This window comes from Bison bison, unplaced genomic scaffold (genome assembly GCF_000754665.1).
Source record: "Bison bison bison isolate TAMUID 2011002044 unplaced genomic scaffold, Bison_UMD1.0 scf7180017864471, whole genome shotgun sequence".
Lineage (NCBI taxonomy): Eukaryota > Metazoa > Chordata > Mammalia > Artiodactyla > Bovidae > Bison > Bison bison.
The window spans coordinates 14,395,629-14,421,402 of record NW_011495032.1 but is presented as its reverse complement, the minus strand read 5'-3'; the positions used below and the strand labels follow the sequence as shown (position 1 = coordinate 14,421,402).

The window sequence follows — 25,774 nt, the reverse complement described above, 5'->3', positions numbered from 1 at the left end:
ATCCTGGAATGTGAAGTCAAGTGGGCCTTAGAAAGCATCACTACAAACAAAGCTAGTGGAGGTGATGGAATTCCAGTTGAGCTATTTCAAATCCTGAATGATGATGCTGTGAAAGTGCTGCACTTCAATATGCCAGCAAATTTGGAAAACTTGGCAGTGGCCACAGGACTGGAAAAGGTCAGTTTTCATTCCAATCCCAAAGAAAGGCAATGCCAAAGAATGCTCAAATTACCACACAAGTGCACTCATCTCACACGCTAGTAAAGTAATGCTCAAAATTCTCCAAGCCAGGCTTCAGCAATACATGAACCGTGAACTTCCAGTTGTTCAAGCTGGTTTTAGAAAAGGCAGAGGAACCAGAGATCAAATTGCCAACATCCGCTGGATCCTCGAAAAAGCAGAGTTCCAGAAAAACATCTATTTCTGCTTTATTGACTATGCCAAAGCCTTTGACTGTGTGGATCACAATAAACTGTGGAAAATTCTGAAAGAGATGGACATACCAGACCACCTGACCTGCCTCTTGAGAAATTTGTATGCAGGTCAGGAAGCAACAGTTAGAACTGGACACGGAACAACAGACTAGTTCCAAATAGGAAAAGGAGTCGTCAAGGCTGTGTATTGTCACCCTGCTTATTTAACTTACATGCAGTGTACATCATAAGAAACGCTGGGCTGGAAGAAGCACAAGCTGGAATCAGACTGCCGGGAGAAATATCAATAACCTCAGATATGCAGATGACACCATCCTTATGGCAGAAAGTGAAGAGGAACGAAAGAGCCTCTTGATGAAAGTGAAAGAGAATGAAAAGTTGGCTTAAAGCTCAACATTCAGAAAACGAAGATCATGGCATCTGGTCCCATCACTTCATGGCAAATAGATGGGCAAACAGTGGATTTTGGGGGCTCCAAAATCACTGCAGATGGTGATTGCAGCCATGAAATTAAAAGACGCTTACTCCTTGGAACAAAAGTTATGACCAACCTAGATAGCATATTCAAAAGCAGATATTTCTTTGCCAACAAAGGTCCATCTATTCAAGGCTATGGTTTTTCCAGTGGTCATGTATAGATGTGAAAGTTGGACTGTGAAGAAAGCTGATCGCCGAAGAATTGATGCTTTTGAACTATGGTGCTGGAGAAGACTCTTGAGAGGCCCTTGGACTGCAAGGAGATCCAACCAATCCATTCTAAAGGAGATCAGTCCTGGGTGTTCTTTGGAAGGAATGATGCTAAAGCTGAAACTCCAGTACTTTGGCCACCTCATGCGAAGAGTTGACTCATTGGAAAGACTCATGCTGGGAGGGATTGGGGGTAGAAGGGGGCGACAGAGGAGATGGCTGGATGGCATCACTGACTCAATGGACATGAGTTTGAGTAAACTCCGGGAGTTGGTGATGGACAGGGAAGCCTGGCGTGCTGCAATTCATGGGGTTGCAGAATTGGACACGACTGAGCGACTGAACTGAACTGACCATTTTTACTAGTTTTCTTAGTCTTAGGTCAGAGGTCTTACTCAGTTTCCTATTAGGGTTATAACTATTTGAATCAAGACTAGCCCCACCTGGCAGTCAAGCTGTGCCTTGCTTATAACCCATTTATGTAACATATTTATGATACCTGCCCCTGTGAAGAACAGGATCAAGGTCAATGAGGGTAGATTCTGGAGGTATTCTCAGCAATGTTTATATAGGCCTCCAACTTCACTACTTTTCTATTTGGCCAGCCTCTCTACACAATAAAGGGAATTGAGGAATGCTTTGGGAGATAGGAGAAAGGCAGACGCTGCTGCAAACAGGCTTGCTGAAATAAAGATAAAATCTATTTTAATTCTTTTTAACAGAAAACTAGTGTTTGAAAAGGCATATTTTCACTTTAATCAATATAGGTCCAGAGGAAGCCAGGCAATTCCACTATGGATAACCTGACCCTAAGATATTCTATTCGAACCTAGTTCAAAACTCAAGAGTGCTGACAGGCTGTACTCCAACTCTATCCTGCTTGGAATTACCCTGCTTTACCCATCAATTCTGACTTTTGGAGGTGCATATGTCTGAGTACTATCTTTTATAATCTAGACCTTGATACATTCTAACCTCACAAAAATAAACTGGTATGTGCATGTGTACATTTATTTCAAGATAAAGTTATTTGTGTTAATATCAAGGGCAGGAGACAAAAATCTTCAGAGACTTTGTTTCAAGTGCAGCTCTCTCCAACCTACACTTACACATTCTTCTGGTGGAGCACAGAAATAATCCATACACCTAACAAGTTCCTGAGGAAAATCCTATAGGTTTATAAACCATTCTTTGAGAGTTTTATTCAGTATCAGTATGTGGACAAAGAAACTGGACTCTCTATGTCCAGAAGTATAAATTTTGTTGGCATGAAACAAAAATGTACTCAAATTTTGGTGTAAAATGGTTAAAGATCTTATTTTTAAAGACATGTATTACTTATCAAGGCCCTGAAAAAGACAAATGGAATGTCTACTAGTCAAAACTTGTTAAAATGCTGATTTTCTTTTCATCATACTTATTATCTCACTGGTAAACAGCTCTTAGGAATATCTTTGGACCTAATGTTCTTAATGAGGAAATACTACATGAATGGTTTGTCAGATGGCCTGGACTTGATTTTCTCATCTGTGATTTGTGCTTTAAGAAACATCATTATACACTTTTAGCTCAGAAACCTGGAGTACTGTGGTCACAGCACTGGAACAAATTCTGGTGGATCCCTAATGAAGTAAACCTGAAGAGATTTGGAAAAAAACTTGAACACACCTGCAAAGTTTTTCTAGTTTCTCCCCCTCAGGTCCTAACAACGTACCATTCAGGATAGTGCTGTTTTCCCAAGGTCACAATTAGATTTCCTCAAAAGCATATCTCAACTGTTAGTCATTATGGCTACTTTGTGAAATGTGGGGTTGTTTACCCCAACATCTATTTAATAATTGGCTGGAACCTCAATACTCAGATTGTCACTATGGCCAAGTATATCTGCTTTTACTCATCATTAATCCTGTACCAGAGAACAACTGTGACTCTCTTCTACTAGAAATGTTCACTTCCATCGGATAGGGGACAAAACAAATTAACACAAGGAAAAGTAGATTAAAAAAAAAAAAAGCATCATAGCTGAGAACAAGTCTACTCCAAAAACAAGTCTAGAGGAATAAACGAACTTTGGTGTCAAAGTCTTATGTTAAAACTGCTTTTCATGTGGTTTTCTTGTTTGTTGTTTCTAGAACCTTTGTGAATACATTAAATCTCTTTAATTAAGAGTCACGGCAGCCTACAATTGCTTGGAGCAATCTATCATTATGGTACATTATGATAATGGTATTATTAAGGTATAACAAAAAGGAAGGCATGTCAGTAACTAAATTGTTATGTCAGATCCATATAAACTAAGAATTGCTACTATGTCTTAAGACTGATGTAAAATACTCTCAAATTTGTACCTTCTGAGAAAACTTTCTAGGGCTGGTTAACCACTTTCTGATTACATGTTCTTTATAGATCACTGATTTTACTAACCTCGTATCTATTTGTTTTTAGTATCATTCCCTCAGCATTATTACTCAACCCAGCAAATTAACCATTCTCTTAAAATGTTAAAAAATAAAACTACAAGTGACAAATACTCGGTTCTCAGTGATACAATTATTTAGGGGAGCCTCAAGTTAAACTGTCCTCAAATTTAAAATGCAATTACTAAAACTACAGGAACCAAGCAAAAATGAGTTGGCATAAATGTCCATGGGAAAGCATACTGCAGGCTTCACTAATATGTAACATCACCTTGCTTTATGGGTTTCATGTTTCCAAGTCTGTATTGTAGTAACCCCCCAAAGAACCTGCCCAGAGAGAAGGGGCCATCTGCCTAATGAGACTTCAATTCACTTCAATCCACTTCAGAACTGACTTAGAAAGATAAAGTGGGACCCAAACCCAGTAGTGTGTATTTCTATACCAAATGGCCTTTGTTTTCAGTAGATGTTTAAACTTATGAAGTTGTTAGCTGAAAGCGCCAGGAAGGGGGAAGGTGGGAATCTTTCTTCCTCTTAACTTCTTGATGAGTACTGTCCAAGCAGGCTGAGAAGGCAAATATTCAATATGAATTGTAACTCACTTTGCTTTGGTTTTGGAGGCTTCCCTTAAGAAAAAAGAAATTTGTTAATAAATGATTTTAAAAAAAACCCCACAGAACAGCAAGGTTAAATTATTGAGGCAAACATCAATCACAAAAGTAAAATGTAAGGTCTTTCTCTACTTAATCTCAACACATTAAAGGTAACAATACTCCACACCTAACTCCTGCATTTTTTTCTATTCTTGAGGTATGATTAGACAACAAACATTTGACTGCTTATTAGGAGCTAGAAATCATTCTAATCATTCACTTGGAAAAATCTTAAATAACTCTAAAGGGGTAATATCACTTACTTATTTTTACAGTAATGGAACCTAAGGCTTACAGAGGTTTTAAGTGAACAGCTTGTCCAATACCACAGGTGAAGAGAATCAGGCCAGGATTAGCATCTCAGCAAGCCATTACCTGATTATTTTTTTTTAAACTCTAAAATTCTTTCATTCAAAATCACCTTTAATACTAATCTCCCACAAATAACTCAGTCTTAGGGGCTCCTACCCTTAAAGATTTAAAAAAAAAAAAAAAAAACTAATTTGCAATTTTTTTTTTACTTCAAACATCTGTAATTTTGTGAACATCTTGAAAAAATACTAGCCACAAAACCAAATGAACTATAATAAACAGTATGTGAAAACATTTCTATAACATATAATCCCCAGTCAGTTAAGTACCATAAAGAAACTTCTTGAGCTTATTCATTACTTCATTTACCCCTTAACACTACCGACACAGTGCCTGATATGTGGCACGCTGTTAGAAACTGGATTAAAGCAAATAAATATCTGGCACAGATTTTTATATTCAAACGCCATGGCACTTTCAGGAAACAAAGCCTAATTAAACTATTTTGCTATTTGAGGTGAGAGAAAAAAGACAAAGTAATAAATACAGAGCTAAGGAGTCACACACAGGCTGAAGTCAGGACTTCAGTTACAGTTAAAAAAAAAAGTACTGGCTCTCCACTGTAAATCATGAAAAGAGCAAAAATAAGGTAGGTCTGTTAACATTAATGCAAATTTTATTCAAGAGATAATTTTGAAGAAGAGTTTAATTCTGACAAAGGAAAAATTTTCCAGTTATCCACCCTACAGTGAAAAGTGGAACTGGACACCATTTAACATCATATGAGTAAATTTAACCTTTATATTTCTAAATAAAGCTGTATTTGCTTCTTTGAGAGAGCCATTTCTTAACTTCTGCTTATAAGGCTTTGTGAATTGTGTTCAGAAATTTTGACAATAAACACACACACACACTCCCTTCAAATAAGTAAGTACCTAGGATTTTCACTCCAGGCCGATTTTCTGCAAGTACCCAGGACCCTATATAAGACTGAATATTTCTACATAAATTCAATTTGAATTGCCTTCACTATAATATTTATCTACCATAATTTGTAAAAGTTAGATCAATGTTTACTATCACTTTATAACTCCCTCAAATTAAATTTCAATATTTGACACGGTAGTTTCAAAAAATAAACATTCAAGGCCTCAGGTTTAAATTTCCATTCAGTGTAATGCACAAAGCTGATAAATATTAATAGGACTACCCTAAATTAATTTAGATTCCTTCTAAAAATTTTTCATAATGCAGATCACATTCTGTTCCATAATTCTGATAAAGAATATGCTTTTTGGTAATAAAATACGAGTTTAGGATGATTCAGTCCTTGGAAAATCTTAATGGCAGTCACTCAAGAAGTCAATCATTCCCTGGAGTCACACTCAAAAATTGCTGTTAACATTGACCAGATTTTTGTTTTTTTGGTGGTTATTGCTTCAGTTGGCAATATCTGTATTTAAGACAAAAGAACATCTCCCACTAAGCCTTATTTTAAATATTACAAAATTTATATAGAAGACAGACTCATAGAGGCTAAAATGCTGATGGCGTAAGTAACTCACCCATGAAATGGGTGCAGGTTTTTTTAGAGGATATCCAAAGATCTTTTTGCTCTAAAAATAAATGCCCCTATTCTTCAGAGTGTTCCCATTCTTCAATAGGAGACTCGAGCAGCTTAATAGTTCTTCTATAAAAAACAAACCACTCTTGTTAACAAACCAAAAACATAAAAGAAACAGATAAAGTACAGTTTTCACAGTTAACAATAAATAAAAGTGCAATAAGTGTTCAAGTAGGGCATGTAGTTTAAAAACTACATGTGAGTATTTGGCATAGGTCATCTTTTAAAGGCTCTCCGAGGGTCCCTGCCATTACTTATTGTGGTCATGACTGTTTGATTATTAGCTGTTCCTGGTAGCTGTGGATTTATAGGTCCCCGGCCATTGCTTCTACCAGCATATGAAAATTGGCATCCCCTTGCTTCTGCGCCAGTCTGAACCCCATTTCCTAAGAAAGAATATAAAAAAAAAATCACCATTTTCAGACAGAATTACATCTATTTGAAGTTCCAACACATGCTATTAATGCTTATAAGAATATTATGGAAAACAAACACCTTTACTTGTAAACTACTGGAAAAAAAATCAGTGAGTTCTACGTTTTTCCAAATGTGTATTTACTTCAAATGTATTAACTGATGCTTGTATCAATAAGGAGTAGGGGAAAAGAACAACTTGGGGAACTGAATGAGATAGTAACAAAGTAGGAAAAAAGCATAGATAATGTACTACCTGTATTGAGGGAAAAAGTAAAAGAAAAATAGTATATAAGTATTGGCATTTGGTTCAAATAAGGTTAGTAATGTTTTAAGAGATATTTATATAATTCTATAATTCTAACTTTTTAAAGGAAAAAACAGCAAAGTTTCCCACAACATAACAATCATCAGAGCTGTGCCAAAACATGTAGCCAACAGGTCAAGTAAATTCCAGCCACACTGCTGTGTGCTCAGCTGTGTCCAACTCTGCATCCCTACAGACCTCAGTCCGCCAGGCTCCTCTGTCCATGGGGATTCTCTAGGCAGGAATAGTGGAATAGGTTGCTATGCCCTTTCTCCAGGGGATCTTCCCAACCCAGGGATTGAACCCAGGTCTCCTGCATTGCAGGTGGATTCTCTACAGTCTAAGCAGCCAGAGAAGCCCTCAGCCACCCTAATGAATTCCAATCACAACAGACTTTTCCCTAAGTCTTTAAGAATAAAGGCTTCAAAAGACCTTTAACAAGGATATAAGAGCCATTGACCTTTGAGGGTTTTTGAGGGGTAAAGGCCGGCTATTAGCATATGAAAAACTAAGGTGAGCTATTAATCTGAGGATAAACTGCTTTCAGTACACAAAAATAACCAGTTATTCTGAATCTACTATAAATAACTACTAGAAAGAAAGAAAGAAAGTGAAGTCGCTCCGTCGTGTCCGACTCTTTGCGACCCCAAGGACTGTAGCCCACCAGGCTCCTCCGTCCATGGGATTCTCCAGGCAAGAATATTGGAGTGGGTTGCCATTTCCTTCTCCAGGGGATCTTCCTGACCCAGGGATCTAACCCAGGTCTCCTGCATTGCAGGCAGATGCTTTAACCTCTGAGCCACCAGGGGACTTCCTGGTACATAATTACTAGAATTTCTATTAAAAAAATAATAATAACTATAGAAATTCTGTAAAAATCAACAAGAAATAACATAATGCATCATCAAAACTTAATTTCTTAATCACTGTGTTCCCAGTAACTGGTCCAAATGTTTAAATACAGAATGTGCACAATAAATTAGCTTAAGAGGGTATCAGTTTTTTCTAGAAAAATTAGTTATTTGAGAATTCCCTCTTTCACAGTACTTTCCCTTTTAGTTCTAATTTTTGCCTAAAGACAATTTTTTTTGCATAAGAGATTCCCTTAATTCTTATACCTGATTACAAATACGCCAAAAAAAAAAAAAATCTTACCCATTGGTCCAAATGTACCTGTACCCACATTGTTACTATTATTCATGGAATTATTCTTCTGTTCATTGTGTGCCTATAAAAAAAAAGTTTTAACTTAATCAAATGAAGATTTCAAAATAAACATATAACATGCATCCATTCTTTTAATTTCAAGGCTTTTTAAAACAATTTTTAAATTTTATTTTTAATTGGAGGATAAATTGCTTTACAATGTTGTATTGATTTCTGCTGTACAACTCAAATCTGACATAACTATTGTATGTGTGTCTGTGTGTCCCCTCCCTTTTGAACCTCCCTCCCACCAGTCACCCAGTCCCACCCTCTAAGGCTGTCACAGAGCGCCAGGCTGGGCTCCCTGTGTCATACAGCAGCTTCCCATTAACTGTTTTACACACGGTAATGTATATATCGCAATGCTACTTGCTCAATTCGTCCCACCCTCTCCTTCCCCCACTCTGTCCATCAGTCCATTTTCCACGTTTTTGTCTCCATTCCTTCCCTGCAAATAGGTTCATCAGCACCATTTCAGATCCTATACAGACTCACAAAACACATAAAATGAAAATGACCTTTAAAAGATTCTTTTTAAAACTGTCTCCATTATACTTAGGATATGAAAAGCTTGGAAACCTAGCCATAGAATTATATTACACAGTCAAAAGCCTAATCATAAAAACAGACAATACATTTGGATTAATTACCCCTTTGTTCTGTTGTCCTCGATAATCTGGGTTAGGTTCACTGAAATTTGGCAATTCTGAATAAACCATACAAAATCTGAAAGACAATAAAGGACAATTTGAATGATTTCTGAAATAATCAACCTTTATATAGTATGCATAACTGACAGGAATAAAGAACTTAGATGTCAATGAATTAACCAAACAGCAACATGCTAACTCTATTCATTTACAATAAAACTTCCTAAAAGCTTTGTTTCATTAGGAAAAAAAACCTCAAATACTTGATTGTCGACAATGTTAAAAACATTCTATTTTGTATTTTAGTTCTAATTCTGTACTGCAAAAATTAAATGTCAAAGATCAAGGACACAGAAACACATCTTTGTCCTATTTTTCCACACAGGCTGACTGATGCCTCTGAACCATGTATAGGGTTCCAGAGTGGTTTTTCCAGCAGTGGTGATGGATTTGCACTGATCCACTCACGCACTCTCATCCAGTCATAGTCATTCTTTGACCAATCACTGTAAATCTGCAAAGATAATCATTCAAGGTTAAAAGTGGATTTTACAGGCATTAATAAAAGACAACTGGCTATCAAGAAAACAGTTTATCCCAAGCCTTATCAACTGACTATGGTGTATATTAATTAACATTACACATAAGCATTTCTTAGCTCAACCCACAAATTAAAATCAGTTTTGGTAACTCCTATACTGACCCCAACACAAAGTCACTATGCATTGAGTGACCTCCAGTGGTTCTTCATGTAACTGACCTCCATTATTATAAATACTGTACATGTATGTGAAGGTTGAGTCAGAATCCGACATCTTTCTGTAATACTAACGCTAAGACCTCTCATAGCACATTGCTCTAGCATTACTCTAAATATGAACAGAAGTGAACTCTAATTTTCCTCCTAGCGGAAGCAGTGTTACCAGTTTATTATCTTTAAAAGCTTAAAAAAAAAAAAGCTCAAAGACTGCTTATTCTTCCCAAAGTATCTTATGCCTGCAGTATAGAAAACATTCTTCCTTTGTTTTCTGGTGCCATTTGTGGCTTCTCCCTTTAGATATCCTCTATTTTGATAGATATTAAGTAGGTGTCCTAGGCATAAACCAAGTAGAATGGACTTAATGGTCTGGTTCACTGCCTACACCATACTTCATGAGTACATCCCAAACGTGAACTACCTTTACACCCCTAGAGAGGATGGTTCCTCCAAGTCAAGGTGGAGATTACCAGGGTAGTAGTTTAGGAAGCTCACACTGTGGCAGCCTGTCCAGTACCTAGACTGGATAAATACAGGACTTCAATTGTCACTGCTTCAAGTCCCTTTACATATGGGTACATATTCACCCACAAACAGAGAAAGAGAAAAATTAAACTTACTGCCTAAAACTAATACTCAGCTTCTTAACTGAAAATTCACTAGATGACAGAGTTTACTTCAAATGGTACTTGTGACACCTGAAAGATAAACGTTCCCAAAGCCGACAGAAATGGTCCCACGGGGGATCATCTCAAGTTCAGCTTCTTAATGCTCTTTGCCAGGAAAAACTGACATTCTCAACTACAGGAAACAGTACTGATAGCTGTTCAACTAGCACATACACAGAAAGTTAAGCTGCTGGAAGCATTCAGTCTACCAGTCAAAAAAGAGGTGCATACTTCATACCTACCAGTTATTTTGTTGATATTATCTGTAATTTATTCAATTATATGAAACATATTTTAATACTTACTCCCCAATTTTCTGAAGTTCTCCACCCCTTCCAGTATAAAGTGTCAGACATCCTTTCCACATGGATGCATACCTAGAAAGAAAAGAAACATCAGTTCTATGGAAATATCTGTTTCCTTCGACTTCAATAAATTTTTATACTGTGTTTTTTGTACTGGGGTGCAGGTAGGGCTCAAGCCCTGTCTCTGCCATTGATTAACTTGTTACTTACTAAATAATAATGTGAAGAAAAATCTACTGCCAAATTTTGATATAATTAAACAATAACTAACCCTAGAAAAAGAAGTCTTTTTCCAAAGGAAGCATTATTATACTCCAAAGATCACATCTTTAGTCAATTAACAAAGGGAGAACTTTCAAACTACAGAGACTTAATCAGAAATTACTTTATTCAATCACAGGACATATAAAATCTACATCCCAGTGTTTAATTTTACACTTACGTAATTGGTCTACCAGATATTGGTAAAATAGTTTTTCTTTTGCCTCCAAAAACAGGCTAGCATGTGTTATTCCTAAGTTACTAAAAATTCAGTATATTTAATCAAGGAAGGGGCTAAAAAACTAAGATCATAATCTTACACTGATTTGTTTTTCCAAATTCCCTATTTTTAGCAACAACAGCTGAACATGTAAACAATTTTGAATTCAAATAGTATCATTAGACAAAATAATCTTATACACAAATCTATGAAAAATGTTAATATTATAAAATAAGCCCAAGGCTTGTTTCTTTGTACAACTACTATTAAGTTTCATGATTTAGAAAGATACATTAAAATCAAGCATTACTTAACTAAGTACAGTGATGGTTTATCTTTTAATACAAGTTAATAAAATTCTTCTAGTCTCACATTATGTATTTCTTCTCATTTAGTAAATGTTATTTATTAAAGATTCCATTCATCACTTTGTTACACAAAAAACTGACTGAGGAGACAGTGCACTAATATCTTCCCTTATTAAGGTAAAAATTAACACCTACTTTGAGAGAAAATTTGAACTTACTGCAACTAAAACAGTTCAGTTCAGTCGCTCAGTCGTGTCCGACTCTTTGCAATCCCATGAATTATAGCACTAAAACATTTAACTTTCACTTATTTCAGGAATGAGATCAATGTTTGCAGGATTTTCTGATATGCATGTCAATATTCAAATTACTATTATTGAGATGTATACCTTTCTTCCAAAGCTTCTGTTGTTAGATTTAATAAGAATTTAAGGGCCTTACAAATAGGCCAGACTCCACTGGATATGTTACTTTAGTAAGTAAGGTATGCATGCTAAGTTACTTTAGTTGTGTCCAACTCTTCGTGACCCCACGGACTGTCGTAGTCTGCCAGGCTCCTCTGTTAATAGGATTCTCCGAGCAGGAATACTGGAGTGGGTTGCTATATCCTTCTCTAGCGGATCTTCCCAACCCAGGGACTGAACCCATGTCTCTTAATGTCTCCTGCACTGGCAGACAGGTTCATTACCACTAGCGCCACCTAGGATTCCCATTTTACAGAAAAGTTGAGAAAACGTAGTAACTTCAAGATTAAACAGAAGTTAGAAAATAGTAGATTTCTTTGGGTTTGAACTTCCGTTTACACTGTACTCCTCGGTAACTATACTCCTTAAGATCCTACAGATACTACTTGGCTACTGACAGTTTTTCCACAGTTTTTTTGATGGACACATCTAAGTATTTAATGTGCAAATATGCGATAATCGAAATGAGAAGCTGTTTACAGTGTATAAAATAACTTCTAATCACTGGATGAGATACTTTGGCAGCCAAAAAACTTTAATGATGCTAATTTTCACCCTACCCTCCCTGGTAGAAATTCTCTTTTGTGCAAGTTAAAACTGTGGAAGTTTAAAAGACTTAACCAGTGTCATGAGTCACAGTGTATGAAAAAAAAATGTCTAAGTCCTGACTCTCACTTCCTTCTTTGATGATACTCTGCCTCACTTCCTGAAGGTGCTGTAAGACCTTTAAGATACTATTAAAGGGCTCTTAAGTTCCTACTTTCAGGGTGATCCAACACTTTTCTGAGATTCTATTCACTAAGCTAACATCAATCTCCACCCACTTTTCCTACAGTTATGACCAATGAATTATTATAATTCTGTAAACCAAAAAGCTTCCAAAATCTAAAGATCCTTCTCTAGCATTTTATCTAAGTTAAAAACTTGGTAAATCTTGGTAAACGCAGTCTAACTTATAACCTCCCCCACCACCCCTCCAAAAGAATGTACTAAATTATTTTTAAAAACCAATCTGCCAAGTAACTCTTTTGGACAGAGGTATCATAGATATCTTTCTGTCAAACATTTTCTGCACAACATTCTGGTTTTGGGGCAACACTGACCTTACAACAGTGGGCAAAAGGAATCATTTTCAAGAATGTACCTTCCAGATATTGTAAACTTCCTTTCAATTTTTACATCCGTGTACAAATTTGACACACTACAAAACCGGCTAAATTCTCCAGCTACAATCTCAATTTAAGTACACACGGTCTAAATGTGTATACAAATAAAACATGGGTAGACTTCAAAAGTTATTAAAAGGGGGAAAGGTTGGGGAAATAAACTGACAACTACATTATATAGTTAATGAAAAAAGATGAAATATTAACTATGTCAGTTTTAATAGTCTACTAAAAAGACTGAATAATTCTAGAATGGTATTTAAAAACCTACCTAATTTGTAAACAAGGTGTGGCTAGATTCCCAGCTGAAACTGGGAAACTTTTAAAGGCAAAGGTGTTACATCCCAATGCCGTCCACCATCTCAGGTTACTATCAATGGGGCTCAAAAATCCTCGGAGTGGCCCACAGAAAACACTAAACTTTATCCAGAACTTGCCAAGGAGCCGGGCGTCAGCCAACTCGGATTCTGCAGACTCCTACTTTGGAGGCGCACTCATTCCCCAACCCTTTTAAGCACACCTACCCTCTGGTCAACCGAATAATATCCCCTGGCTGTATAAGACCTCCGATTTCATCCCACACGGAAATAGTGATGCTGCCAGTTTTATCTGCTACTTTGCATGATCTCACTTCATGGCCGTCTTTGGTTTTGGTCACGCGTCCTGTAAAAATTTAAAAATCAAAGGGGGAGGGGTGTATTAGATAATGAGGACTTCCAAAAAGCTAACTCCTCCTCCGGGATCAAAATGCACCTGAAAGGTGGTGGGTAGAGGCAGAGCCCCGGGTTCTCGCCGCAGGCGGGCTACCGAGCCGGCCGGGGCACACGGGGCCACGTGGATGGGGGAGGGGAGAAGCGAGGGAGGAGAGGGGGAGGGGAGCCCCCGGCTCGCAGCGGCGGTGCCCTTCCCTCCTGTCCCGGGACGCACAGGGCGGCGGGGCGGGCTGCGGACCTCACTTACCTATCTCCAGGACAATAAAGACGACATTTAAGTTTTTCAGTCCGGGCTTAATATCTTTTATAAAAAGAGGGGGGTCCCTGACCCCGTTCATATTGAGGCAGGTGCGGCTACGCTGCGGAGACTCGGGTGGGGAGGGAGCCGGACAAAGCTTCCCACCCACCCCGGGCCAGGGGCGAGGGCGGAGGGGCGACCTTGGGCGGGGGTGGCGAGAGAAGGGGGAGAAAGCGGTTAGTCAGGGACCGAGGAAACCAGTCCAGACGGCACTGAGCCTAAAAAAGGGGGAGGGGGGAAAAAAAAGCGCTCACAAGTTTAAAAGAAAAAAAGACGAACCACTCCGCACACCAACCCCGCTCCCAACGGGGCGACAGGAAGGCAAGCGTGAGAACTGCCCCCTTCTTTGGATAAAAGGAAGAAAAAAAGGCAGCGAGAGGACGCCTCTGTCCTGAGTCCCGCTGACACACAGACACGGGCGCGTGCCCTGTGCGTCCCGGACTCCGGGGAGGGTTGGGCTGTAACAGCGAACCCGGAGCAGAGACCGAGTCACCGAACACCCAGCGTCCCAAACACCGACTGCGGAACGCGCCCGCGCGCCCGCAGGACCCTCGGGTCGCCCCGCCCCTTGTGACGTCACCCGGCGTCGGCACGCCCGACGACCCGCCCTCCAGGCTCCGGGGAAGGGAAGCCAGGGAGCAGAAACCAGCGAGAGACGCGCGCGCAGCATCCCTGGTTCCTCCCTCGTTCTTCCTAGCGCTGTGAGCGTAGGCCCCGCCTCCTCAGCCATCCAATCGGCTCTCGGCCTCACCCCACCCTCCTCCCGCTTCCGCCGTCGCTACGTAGCGTCAGTTTTACCCATCCGTATCTTCCTTCTTCAGATTACTGCCCGTGGCTGTGGAACTTCTGGGCTTACGTACATTTTTCCCCCCTCAGAGTTCAGTCTTCCACCCACTCTGTTTAGTTTCGCCGTCACGGGGACCAGTTGCTGTGTTTTAAGATCCAGCGGGAACGTCAGAAAGTATGCAGTTGAGTAAGAACAAGGTTTAGGCGAGGGTGGTGGTTCTGGGTTGAAAGAGAAAGTAGGGATGGATCCTTAGGTATAAAGCTGTGATTTTAGGGCCGGAAAAGAAGTTAGACATCATTTTAACCGGCACATTTTAAAGCATTTTCAAACGGAGATCCAGAAAGGTGAGGGCTTCCCCGTGGCTCATAGGTAAAGAATCCGCCTGCAGTGCAAGAGACCGGTTCAATCCCTGGGTCGGTAAGATCTCCTGGAGGAGGGCATGGCAACCCACTCCATTATTCTTGCCTGGAAAATCCCATGGACAGAGGGATCTGATGGGCTATAGTCCATAGGGTCGCAAAGAGTCAGACATGACTGAAGCGACTGAGCACGCCAGAAAGGTGAGGTAGGTTGCTGAAGGTCACCTAGTAACTTTGTGAGCAAGCAGGGCGTCAGCACAAGTTGTCCGACTTAGACTTCGTGTTTTGCACTGTATAGTGCTAGGCAGATAAATTATTTTGCAGATTTATTTTTCCTTACTCTTCTCTCAGGTTACACCGTTTCACCATTTTCTTTATGCTTGTTTTTTAGTAGACTTTTTTTTTTTGGCACAGTTTTATGTTCACAGCAAAAGTTATGAAGGTACATAGATTTCCCTCACACTCTACACCTGCACGTGCATAACCTCTCCCCATTATCAGTATTCCCCCCCAGAGTGGTACCTTTGTTGCAGTTGATGAATCTAAATTAATACGTCACCCAAAGTCCATAATTTACCTTAGGGTCAGCTCTTGGTGTTGTGCATTGTATAAATGTATAATACATTTATAATATTATACATTGGATAAATGTATAATGTGTATTCACCATTATAGTATCATACTGAGTAGTTTCACCACCCTAAAAATATTGTGTGCCACCTATTCATCCTTCCCTCTCCCCTAATCCCTGACAACTACTGATATTTAAATGTCTTCATTTCCCAGTGTGTCATGTAGTTGAAATCATACAGTATGTAGTTTTTTCATATTCTCTTCTTTCACTTTTTCCACATTTAAATTTCCTCCATGTCATGACCTATCAAGTCACGCATCTGTTTTCTACATGCAAAACAACTGTGTAATAGCAGTGGGAAACCCTGAAACATTATAACCTGGGGAGGGAAAAGAGTAAATTTTTCTTTATGTTATGTAGTGAAAGGGATGTATGCTTTAAAACAAACCTGAGCTTGAAATAGTTACCAGCTGTGTGACCTTTAGGACAATTGACTAAGCTTTCTGGTCATAATTGAATCATCCAAAAATAAAAGGATGCCTACTTCACAGAGCATCACATGGGCTCATAAATTATCTGATGTGTATGTGTACAAGCTAAGTCGCTTTAGTTATGTCCGACTCTGTGACCCTATGGACTGTAGCCTGCCAGGCTCCTCCGTCCATTGGATTCTCCAGGCAAGAATACTGGCGTGGATTATCATGCCCTCCTGCAGGTAATCTTCTGATCCAGAGATTAAACCTCCATCTCATGTCTCCTGCATAGACAGGTGAGTTCTTCACCACTCTGCCACCTGGGAAGCCCCAAATTGTCCAGTAGTGCCTAACAAATAGTAGATACTCAAGGAATATTTTCCCCCTGGCTATCCTATAATTCTGTGATTGTTAATTTTTATCCCCATTTTACAGATGATGAAATTCACCTGAGACCACATAGCCAGGGAAGGCCAAAAAGAAAGAAAGAAAGTGAAGTCACTCAGTCATGTCCAACTCTTTGGGAGCCCGTGGACTGTAGTCTACCAGTCTCCTCCGTTCATGGGATTCTCCAGGCAAGAGTACTGGAGTGGGTTGCCATTTCCTTCTCCAGGGAATCTTCCCAACCCAGGGATTAAACCCAGGTCTCCCACATTGCAGACAGACGCTTTACCCTCTGAGCCACCAGGGAAGCCCAAGGCTAAACTGAGTTTTGAATCTAGGCAATCTTTACCCCAGAGCCTTCCAGCCTAAAGGTAATTTTTAGAGTTAAATTGCAGTGGTGGAATTATGAGTCAAAAAGCAGAGTAAAGAAATCAAAGTATTAGCAGCAAGATAGTGCTTTAAAGAATCATTAACTATCTGAAATGGTAACATATGTTAAGAATATCAGAGAATTTAGTTGGCAGAAGACTTAATTTTTCCTTGAATCTTTCTGAATATTTTTATCTCAACCACACCATTTCCCAAACATCTACAAACAAGCAGCATAGATATATTACAGCACAAGAAATGAGTTTCAACAATAATAACAACAGTAGCAGGAGAGTCAAGACATTCTTAAGAAACTTTCAGTTCATGGACAAATAAGGTCCAATGTGCCAAAGACACTGATGTAATGCTGGAAAATGGTATAAAATAATATAAGCATGATTTCAATATCAAATAAATAATGAAACATGTTAATTAATGTTAGAACTACATCCAACATTAGGGCTCCCATAGACTACCAGTCTGGATCAGAAGCTCTCATTCTGTCATTATTATCTGATGTGACTTGATGCTTCAACTAGGTTTTTCTCAAGCTATATTCTTCAACACAGACCAAAAAAAAAAAAAAATTCTCACAGAAGCAACGTTTAAATCAGACCCTCTTTTTTGTTTTCTGAAGGTTTGACCAAATCTTTAAAATATTTATGGATAAGAAACCAATTAAGAATGTTCCGCTGAGTTGTGGCCCTGAGTTTGGGCAAAGAAAGTTAGCCACTCCCTAAACCCGGGGTCATTTGTTTCCAGAAAGGGGATTAGGTAGGACTCCTCAAACCAATTTTACAGACATTTATAAATACGAACCAGCTACTTGGGAAGCCAGCCCCACAAAAGCAGAAGCTGGTGCTCAGAGGCACAGCCCAGCCCTGTGCTTCCCCCACAGGACAGAATTCTATTGAACATCTCTCACTTCCTTCTCTACTAACTCAGCAGTTCTCAGAAAGGAAATGGCAACAACTGCTTTCTCATTCACCAAAACTAAAGGCAGTCTTAAGAAATAAACTCAAGTGGGCATTTCAGTAATTCTTCAACCTAGGTCAGTTTTAAATTATTGATCACTCCTCAAGGGTGGTGGTTAATTAAAAAAAAAAAGGTATCTGGAAGAGTGACTATTGCCACCCAGATAACCTTTCTTAATATTACCATTCAGTGAAATAAATAAAGATTCATCACTCTGCCCAGCCATTTAGATCATAAGGACTATATTGCTGATTCTTTACTATAGTTACAAGATTACTTCAAGGTGTTGCTTCTAAGACTAGTTTTCTGTAGGGTTTTCTCATTTTCATAGCCCAAACATAGACTTATTCTGAGATGATGATAAGTTTATGCCCAGAACCTCAACACCACTACTCTGCATAAAGAAGATATTGCTTAGTGAGATCCGGAACAATACAGAAGTGCATCCATTAAGATCCTGTGCATAAGTTTGGCCAGGACCCACTACCCATGCTCACTACTAGGTTCTGGTTTCTGGGACCCCAATGGTTATTTTCACTTTCTTTGTACTATCCATCTCTTTTAAACTATTACAACATCAAGAGAACACCTGGCCAAGGCCTGTTTGGTACTCACAGAGATAATCCACTTTGTAGCATGATTGGCAAGGTCCAAAAAAAGGCCTTGTGTGCTCAGCTGTGTCTGACTCTTTGTGACCCCATGGATTGTGGCCCACCAGGCTCCTCTGTCCATGGGATTTTCCAGGCAACAATACTAGAATGGGCTGCCATTTCCTACTCCAAGGAATCTTATCGACCCAGGAACCAAACCTTTGTCTCTTGTGTCTCCTGTATTAGCAGACAGATTCTTTACCACTGTACAACCTGGGAAGCCCAGTAAGTGTGGTGACATTTTATCTGATCCCTAATGTCTAGTTGTGTGGGGGCAGTGAGGTTAGTTTGGGAGGAATAACTTTGTAGTTTCCCTTGGGAAGAAATGCATCCCTGAATGAGTTAATTCAACTCAGCTACATTATCTTTTTAATGACAGAGTGAATGACTTTCACTTCTGTGTTCTAAGCTTTCAAGTGTACCACACATGTAAATGTATGCCTGAATTTATTATTTATTCAGCTGAAAAAATATTTTTGGCAACTGATTGAACTCAAAACTAATACAATTATTTCTTTATTGGTAGAAGGTTTATCTGCTGCTGCTGCTAAGTCACATCTATCGTGTCTGACTCCGTGAGACCCCATAGACGGCAGCCCACCAGGCTCCGCCGTCCTTGATATTCTCCAGGCAAGAACACTGGAGTGGGTTGCCATTTCCTTCTCCAATGCATGAAAGTGAAAAATGAAAGTGAAGTCACTCAGTCGTGTCTGACTCTTCTCGACCCCATGGACTGTAGACCACCAGGCTCCTCCATCCATGGGATTTTTCAGGCAAGAGTACTGGAGTGGGGTGCCATTGCCTTCTCCGAAGGTTTATCTAACTGGAGTATATATCATACTCCTTATCCTTAAAAGGATGTTATAGAAAATGCTACAAATCATGCATACAAATCGAGCATAAGAAGGCTTCTGTAAAATCAAAAGTTCTTTTCATATTATATACCTAGACACTTTAGGAAGAATTACTTGTTGTTTGCTAATGTTTCTCAGCATCCCATGTTGCTGTAGACTTAATGTTTGTGTCCTTAGTGTTTGTGTGAAATCTAGTCACCAATGTTTTAGTATTTGGAGGTGAGATCTTTGAAAGATGCTTAGGTATAGAAGACAGAGCCCTTATAGGTATAATTAATCCTCCTATTAAAAAAAAGACACCAAGGAGCTTCCTTGCTCCTCTCAGTATGTAAGGTCCAACAAAAAGACATGTCTGTGAGCCAGGAGGCAGTTTCTCACCAGATACCAAATCTGCCAATACCTTGATCGTGGACTTTCCAGCCAACAGAATTGTGAAATATTTATATTTCTCAATGACTATTCTTTAGAAATTAAGCCACCAGTCTATGGTATTCTGTTATAGCAGCCCCTACAGACTAAGACATTTATAAAAAATAATAAATGACAATTTTATTTTAAAAATTAAAAAAAAAAAAACAGCTCTCCTGGTTTCAGAGGCCTGTTTTTTGCTCTAGCTGGCCCTACAATAAGCATGTAACAGTTTGCCCTAACATCATGCCTGACACCTGTTGGGAGTGGAAGACTTGATGACTCTTTATGAAATTTTGACTTATTATCTCAGTTTCTCTATAATAAAAATAAATGTTTTCTTCTTTCCTAGCATTATGACCTTGCTACATGTGCTCTTCTTTCACACACGTGCACACACACACTAATAAACCAGTAGGAAGAGATGGAAAATATTCCTATAATCTAAATAAGAGATTTTCGTGCATAAACATAGAGTATTCCAGTTGCAAAGATGCTTATAGATAATGTGCTCTTAGCCCTTAATTTTGTTTGTGAAAAAATACAGGCCCACAGATTTGAACAGAATTACCATCACAGCCCCTAATGAATTAATGGATCTCAGTACTAATCATCAAAGGCTGCTAATATATAACAAAAGAGACAACTAATCCAAACCAATTAAATCAGAATCTCTGAAGGTGGGATTCAGGCATAAATATATTTCAAACCCCTCAGATAATTAATATGTTCTCAAACCAAGTTTGAAAACCAAAACAGGTTAAAAGATTTCTGTCACTGTTGTTCAGAATATTTCCTTTCTTTTTCATATACCTATTAAAAGTCTGGAACAGTACATATTTTCTTTATATCAGCTTGGAAAATCCAAGATAAACTGATAAATTTCTAGAAGTGAAGTTACTCACTGAGTAAGACTAACTATATGTATAGTTAGTCTTCCATATCTGCAGGTTCTGTATCTGGAGATTCAACCAACCTTGGGGGCGCATAGGTTATATAGAACAGTGAAGCCTGGTGCGCTGCAGTCCATAGGGTCGCAAAGAGTCCAATACAACTTAGTGACTGAACAACAACAAATGTGACAAAGACAGGAAGGGAAAAAAAGCTGCTGGGTAGGTGGGTTGATTGGCTTGAACACATGAGAAATAAAGGAATAAAAAATTAAAAAAAAAAAAATACTATGTAACGAAGAAAAACCAAGGAGAAACAAAAACAGGACAACAACTATGTGCCAGCAGTGGGACTGCATCAGTAAAACTAATACAAACAAAATCCCTGTCTTTGTAGAGCTTACATTCTAAGGTAAATAACAGGCAATAGACCAAATCATGCATGCATGCATTGGAGAAGGAAATGGAAACCCACTCCAGTATTTGTGCCTGGAGAATCTCAGGGACAGAGGAGCCTGGTGGGCTGCCATCCATGGGGTCGCACAGAGTCGGACACAACTGAAGTGACTTAGGAGCAGCAGCAGCAAACCAAATAAATCAGTAAAATTTTATTTGTGGTTCAGTTTCTCAGTCATGTCTGACTCTGCAATCACATGCACTGCAGCAAGCTAGGCTTCCCTGTCCTTCACCAACTCCCAGAGCTTGTTCAAACTCAAGTCCATTGAGTTGGTGATGCCATCCAACCATCTCATCCTCTGTGGTCCCCTTCTCCTCCTGCCTTCAGTCTTTCCCAGCATCAGGGTCTTTTCAAATGACTCAGTTCTTTGAATCAGGTGGCCAAAGTATTGGAGCTTCACCTTCAGCATCAGTCCTTCCAATGAATGTTCAGGGTTGATTTCCTTTAGGATTGACTGGTTGGATCTCCTTGCAGTCCAAGGGACTCTCAAGAGCCTTCTCCAATATCACAGTTCAACAGCATCAATTCTCTGGCACTCAGCCTTCTTTGTGGTCCAACTCTCACATCCATACATAACTGCTGAAAAAACCATAGCTTTGACTATATGGACCTTTCTTGGAAAAGTGATGTCTCTGCTTTGTAATATGCTATCTAGGTTTGTCATAGCTTTTCTTCCAAGGAGCAAGTGTCTTTTAATCTCATTGCTACAGTCACCATCTGCAGTGATTTTGAAGCCCAAGCAAATAAAGTAGCTCACCTTTCCATTGTTTCCCAATCTATTTGCCATGAACTGATGGACTGGATGTCATGATTTCAGTTTTTTGAATGTTGAGTTTTAAGCTAGCCTTTTCACTCTCCTCTTTCACCTTCATTAAGAAGCTCTTTAGTTCCTTCTCACTTTCTGCCATAAGCGTGGTGTCATCTGCATATCTGAGGTTATTGATATTTCTCCCAACAATATTGATTCCAGCTTCTGCTTCATCCAGCCCACCATTTTTCATGATGTACTCTGCATATAAGTTAAATAAGCAGGGGGACGATATACAGCCTTGACGTACTCCTTTCCCAATTTGGAACCAGTCTGTTGATCCATGTCCAATTCTAACTGTTGCTTCTTGACCTGCATACGGGTTTCCCAGGAGACAGGTAAGGTGGTGTGGTATTCCCATATCTTGAAGAATTTTCCACAGTTTGTTGCGATCCATGCAGTCAAAGGCTTTAGCATAGTCAGTGAAGCAGATATAGATGTTTTTTCTGGAATTCTCTTGCTTTTTCTATGATCCAACAGATGTTGGTAATTTGATCTGTAGTTCCTCTGCCTTTACTGAATTCAGCTGAAATATCTGGAAGTTCTTGGTTCACATACTATTGAAGCCTAGCTTGGAGGATTTTTGAGCATTACTTTGCTAGCATGTGAAATGAGTGCAGTTGTGTGGTGGTTTGAACATTCTTTGGCATTGCCCTTCTTTGGGATTGGAATGAAAACTGACTTTTCCAGTCCTGTGGCCACTGCTGAGTTTTCCAAATTTGCTGGCAGCACTTTCACAGCATCATCTTTCAAGATTTGAAACAGCTCAGTTGGAATTCCACCACCTCCACTATCTTTGTTCACAGTGATGCTTCCTAAGCCCCATTTCCCATTCCAGGATGTCTGGCTCTAGATGAGTGATCACATCACCATGGCTATCCGGGTCATTAAGATCTTTTTTGTATAGTTCTTCTGTGTATCCTTGCCACATCTTAATATCTCCTGCTTCTGTTTATATAGTGCATTAGAAAGTAATGAGAACTGAGGTGAAAAATGAAACAAAGAAAGGGGTAGGGATTTATCAGAAATGGCTAAGGAGAATGAGTGAGGAAGAAGATATTTGAAAATACAAAGGAGGGAAGGGAGCCACTGAAAAGGCTCAAGCTGCCTGGCTTTTTTCCAGGAACAGTAAGCCATCTGCTGGGATTGAAGCAGAATGAGCTAGGAGAGAGTGTAAAAGATGAGGATGAGAAGGGGGTGTTATCATACATGAAGACTTTAGGATGTGGTCAGCAAAAACCTGGCATTCTAATCTGACTTAACAGCATCACTCTGACTGCTGGGTGGAGAATAAGAGGAGCGAGTGTAAACACAGGGAAATCAGTTAGATTATGTGTTAATCCCTGGAGATGTGCCCTGGCTTGCACCAGAGTGGGAGCAGTGATGATGGTAAAATATGATCAGCACCTGGATATATTTTGAAGATAGAGCCAACAGGTTCAGTCTGGCTGGAAGTGGAATATGAGAAAATGAGAGGAATTAAATTTGACTTTAAAATTTATGGCCTGAGCACCTGGAAAGATAGAGTTGTTACTCACTGAAATGGACAAGACTACACTGGAAACAGCTTAGGGGGTTGTGGAAGATCAGGAGAGCCATTTAGACATGAAAAACAGGGAGACAGGAAGAACACAGCCAGGAGAGTGGTGTTCTGGATGCCAGATGAATCACGTATTTCTGGGAAGGGGTGATTGTTGCGTCAAGCGCTGCTCATCACGTGAGAGAAAACTCAGGTGATCATTGGGTTCAGCAATAATGAAGGTCATTAGTGACGTGGACAAGAGCTGTTGCAGACGAGTTTGTGGGGATGGAAACCTCAATGGATTACGTTCAAGAGAGAACAGAAGTTAAGGAATTGAAAATGTTAAATCAAGTGTATATAACTTCTTCTGGAGGGGTTGTTCCAAAGCAAAGAGAAATGGTACAATAACTTGAGGGAAAAGTGGGACAAGAGATCTTTTATTAAGATATGAAAAAATATGTGGCTGGGGCTGAAGGGAGTGTTTCACTAGAGAAAAGGAGAAATGGGAATTTCTGGAGGTAGGTTCTTGTCCATGAATAGTTGAGAGGGGTGGGAATCAGTGCCCTTGTGAAGGTGTTAATGGGAGCACAGAAGATTCTTCTCCAACAGGAGAGATGCTACTCGGTGGGATGATATGGTGGTGTAAATGTAGTAAATCCTCTTCTGATTGCCGCTATAAGCAAGATCATCAAATTAGAGTGAAGATGGGGAGAAGATGCTGGATGAGAAGGTGCTACTAAACAGTTGTCAGGAAACATGGCAGAGTGATTGACCTAGGGAAATGTATTACAATTTTAGAACAGGACTAAAGTCTCCCTTGAAAGCAATTAACAGTAAACCAGTGCACACAGTTTTGTATTTCTCTGCAGGCACACTCATCTATAAAGGTTTAGGCATAAACTAGGCTAAGAATTGGATTTAACCAATTCTTTTGACAAGCAATGGCAACCCTGGTTTTTGCAAAAATATATGTTGTACAAATATTTCCCGGTTTGGGATTTGCCTTTTCCTTTTATCTCTGTATTTTTAGAACCACAGAAATTTTATATTTTTATATGGTAAAATCTATTATCTGTTCCTGTGGTTTCTTTCATTGCTTTCTGGCTTGAGGGAGTCCTTCCTCATAAAGGGATGATATAACATCTGAGTCACCAGGGAATCCCATGAACCTCTATACCTACCCTAATTTTTTACGGTTGAATTTTTCTATTTAATCTATCCATATGTATTCTGTAATGCAAAATTTTAATAAAGTAGTCATCAAAATGTTCCCTTTTCTCTACATTAGTTATTAAGAACACAGTTCCTTACCCTTAGATTTGTAATTTCTTTAAAATATGTTCTTATATTGTTTTATATTTTATAAACTCTAATTCCACAGTATCACTGCTGAGTCACTGATTTGACTATTCTCAGTACTTAACATGATTTAACTCTTACATATTTATAATTCTTCAGCATTTGATAAGGTAAATACCAACCTCCAGTCGCCTTTTGATAAACATTCTTTAACCATTCTTATTTACTTATTTTTCTAGAAAAATTTGTCATGATTCAAAAATAGGCCCCTCTCAGGGTTTGTTTGGAATTGGAAGAAGCTTAAACATTAGTTTGGGAAATATAAATTTCTTTATAATATCCAAGTTCCCCATTCAGGAACCAGGCTATGATCTTCTACACTGGTCTGTTAAATTTTGCCAGATTAACCACTCATTCATGAGTTTATACATTTTAAGTCCCCCTGAGATATAGTTTTGTTTTGCTTTTGATTTTGCTAGAATGATTTCTCAAGTAAATTCCCCAGAAAGAGAAACAGTACTTTCAGTTCAATTCAGTTCAGTCGCTCAGTCGTGTCCGACTCTTTCTGACCCCATGAATCGCAGCACGCCAGGCCTCCCTATCCATCACCAACTCCCGGAGTTCACTCAGACTCATGTCCATTGAGTCAGTGATGCCATCCAGCCATCTCATCCTCTGTCGTCCCCTTTTCCTCCTGCCCCCAATCCCTCCCAGCATTAGAGTCTTTGCCAATGACTCAACTCTTCGCATGAGGCGGCCAAAGTACTGAAGTTTCAGTTTTAGCATAATTTCTTCCAAAGAAATCTCAGGGCTGATCTCCTTCAGAATGGACTGGTTGGATCTCCTTGCAGTCCAAGGGACTCTTGAGAGTCTTCTCCAACACCACAGTTCAAAAGCATCAATTCTTCGGCACTCAATTTCTTCACAGTCCAACTCTCACATCCATACATGACCACTGGAAAAACCATAGCCTTGACTAGACGGACCTTTGTTGGCAAAGTAATGTCTCTGCTTTTGAATATGCTATCTAGTTTGGTCATAACTTTCCTTCCGAGGAGTAAGCGTCTTTTAATTTCATGGCTGCAGTCACCATCTGCAGTG

At 39.3% G+C, this 25,774-nt stretch overlaps 1 protein-coding gene across 3 annotated transcripts; it reads right to left on the bottom strand.

The window, feature by feature from the left end:
• Window positions 1-1,415: 1,415 nt before the first annotated feature.
• Window positions 1,416-14,403, bottom strand: NABP1 (nucleic acid binding protein 1). Of its 3 annotated transcripts, XR_827130.1 has the most exons (7): window positions 13,814-14,403; window positions 13,378-13,516; window positions 10,435-10,506; window positions 8,705-8,780; window positions 8,004-8,076; window positions 6,069-6,513; window positions 1,416-4,164 (listed from the first exon to the last, which is right to left on the bottom strand). XR_827130.1 is itself a non-coding variant. In XM_010860851.1 (6 exons), the coding sequence occupies exons 3-6, from the start codon at window positions 10,494-10,496 to the stop codon at window positions 6,344-6,346; spliced, it is 381 nt and encodes a 126-aa protein (XP_010859153.1). In that variant the 5' UTR covers window positions 10,497-10,506; window positions 13,378-13,516; window positions 13,607-13,806; the 3' UTR covers window positions 1,416-6,343. The 3 variants fall into 3 exon arrangements, 2 of the variants coding, with proteins under 2 accessions (XP_010859153.1, XP_010859152.1); XM_010860851.1 differs by lacking the exon at window positions 13,814-14,403 and adding an exon at window positions 13,607-13,806 and having other exon boundaries at window positions 1,416-6,513; XM_010860850.1 differs by lacking the exon at window positions 1,416-4,164 and having other exon boundaries at window positions 5,154-6,513.
• Between the last annotated feature and the right edge of the window lie 11,371 nt (window positions 14,404-25,774).

Coding starts and splice junctions, on each gene's coding strand:
- NABP1 (XM_010860850.1), bottom strand. CDS start 13,904: ATGAACGGGGTCAGGGACCCCCCTCTTTTTATAAAAGATATTAAGCCC. Junction 13,517..13,813: donor CTTTATTGTCCTGGAGATAG/GTAAGTGAGGTC, acceptor AAATTTTTACAG/GACGCGTGACCAAAACCAAA. Junction 10,507..13,377: donor ATTATTCGGTTGACCAGAGG/GTAGGTGTGCTT, acceptor TTTTCTTTCTAG/GTATGCATCCATGTGGAAAG.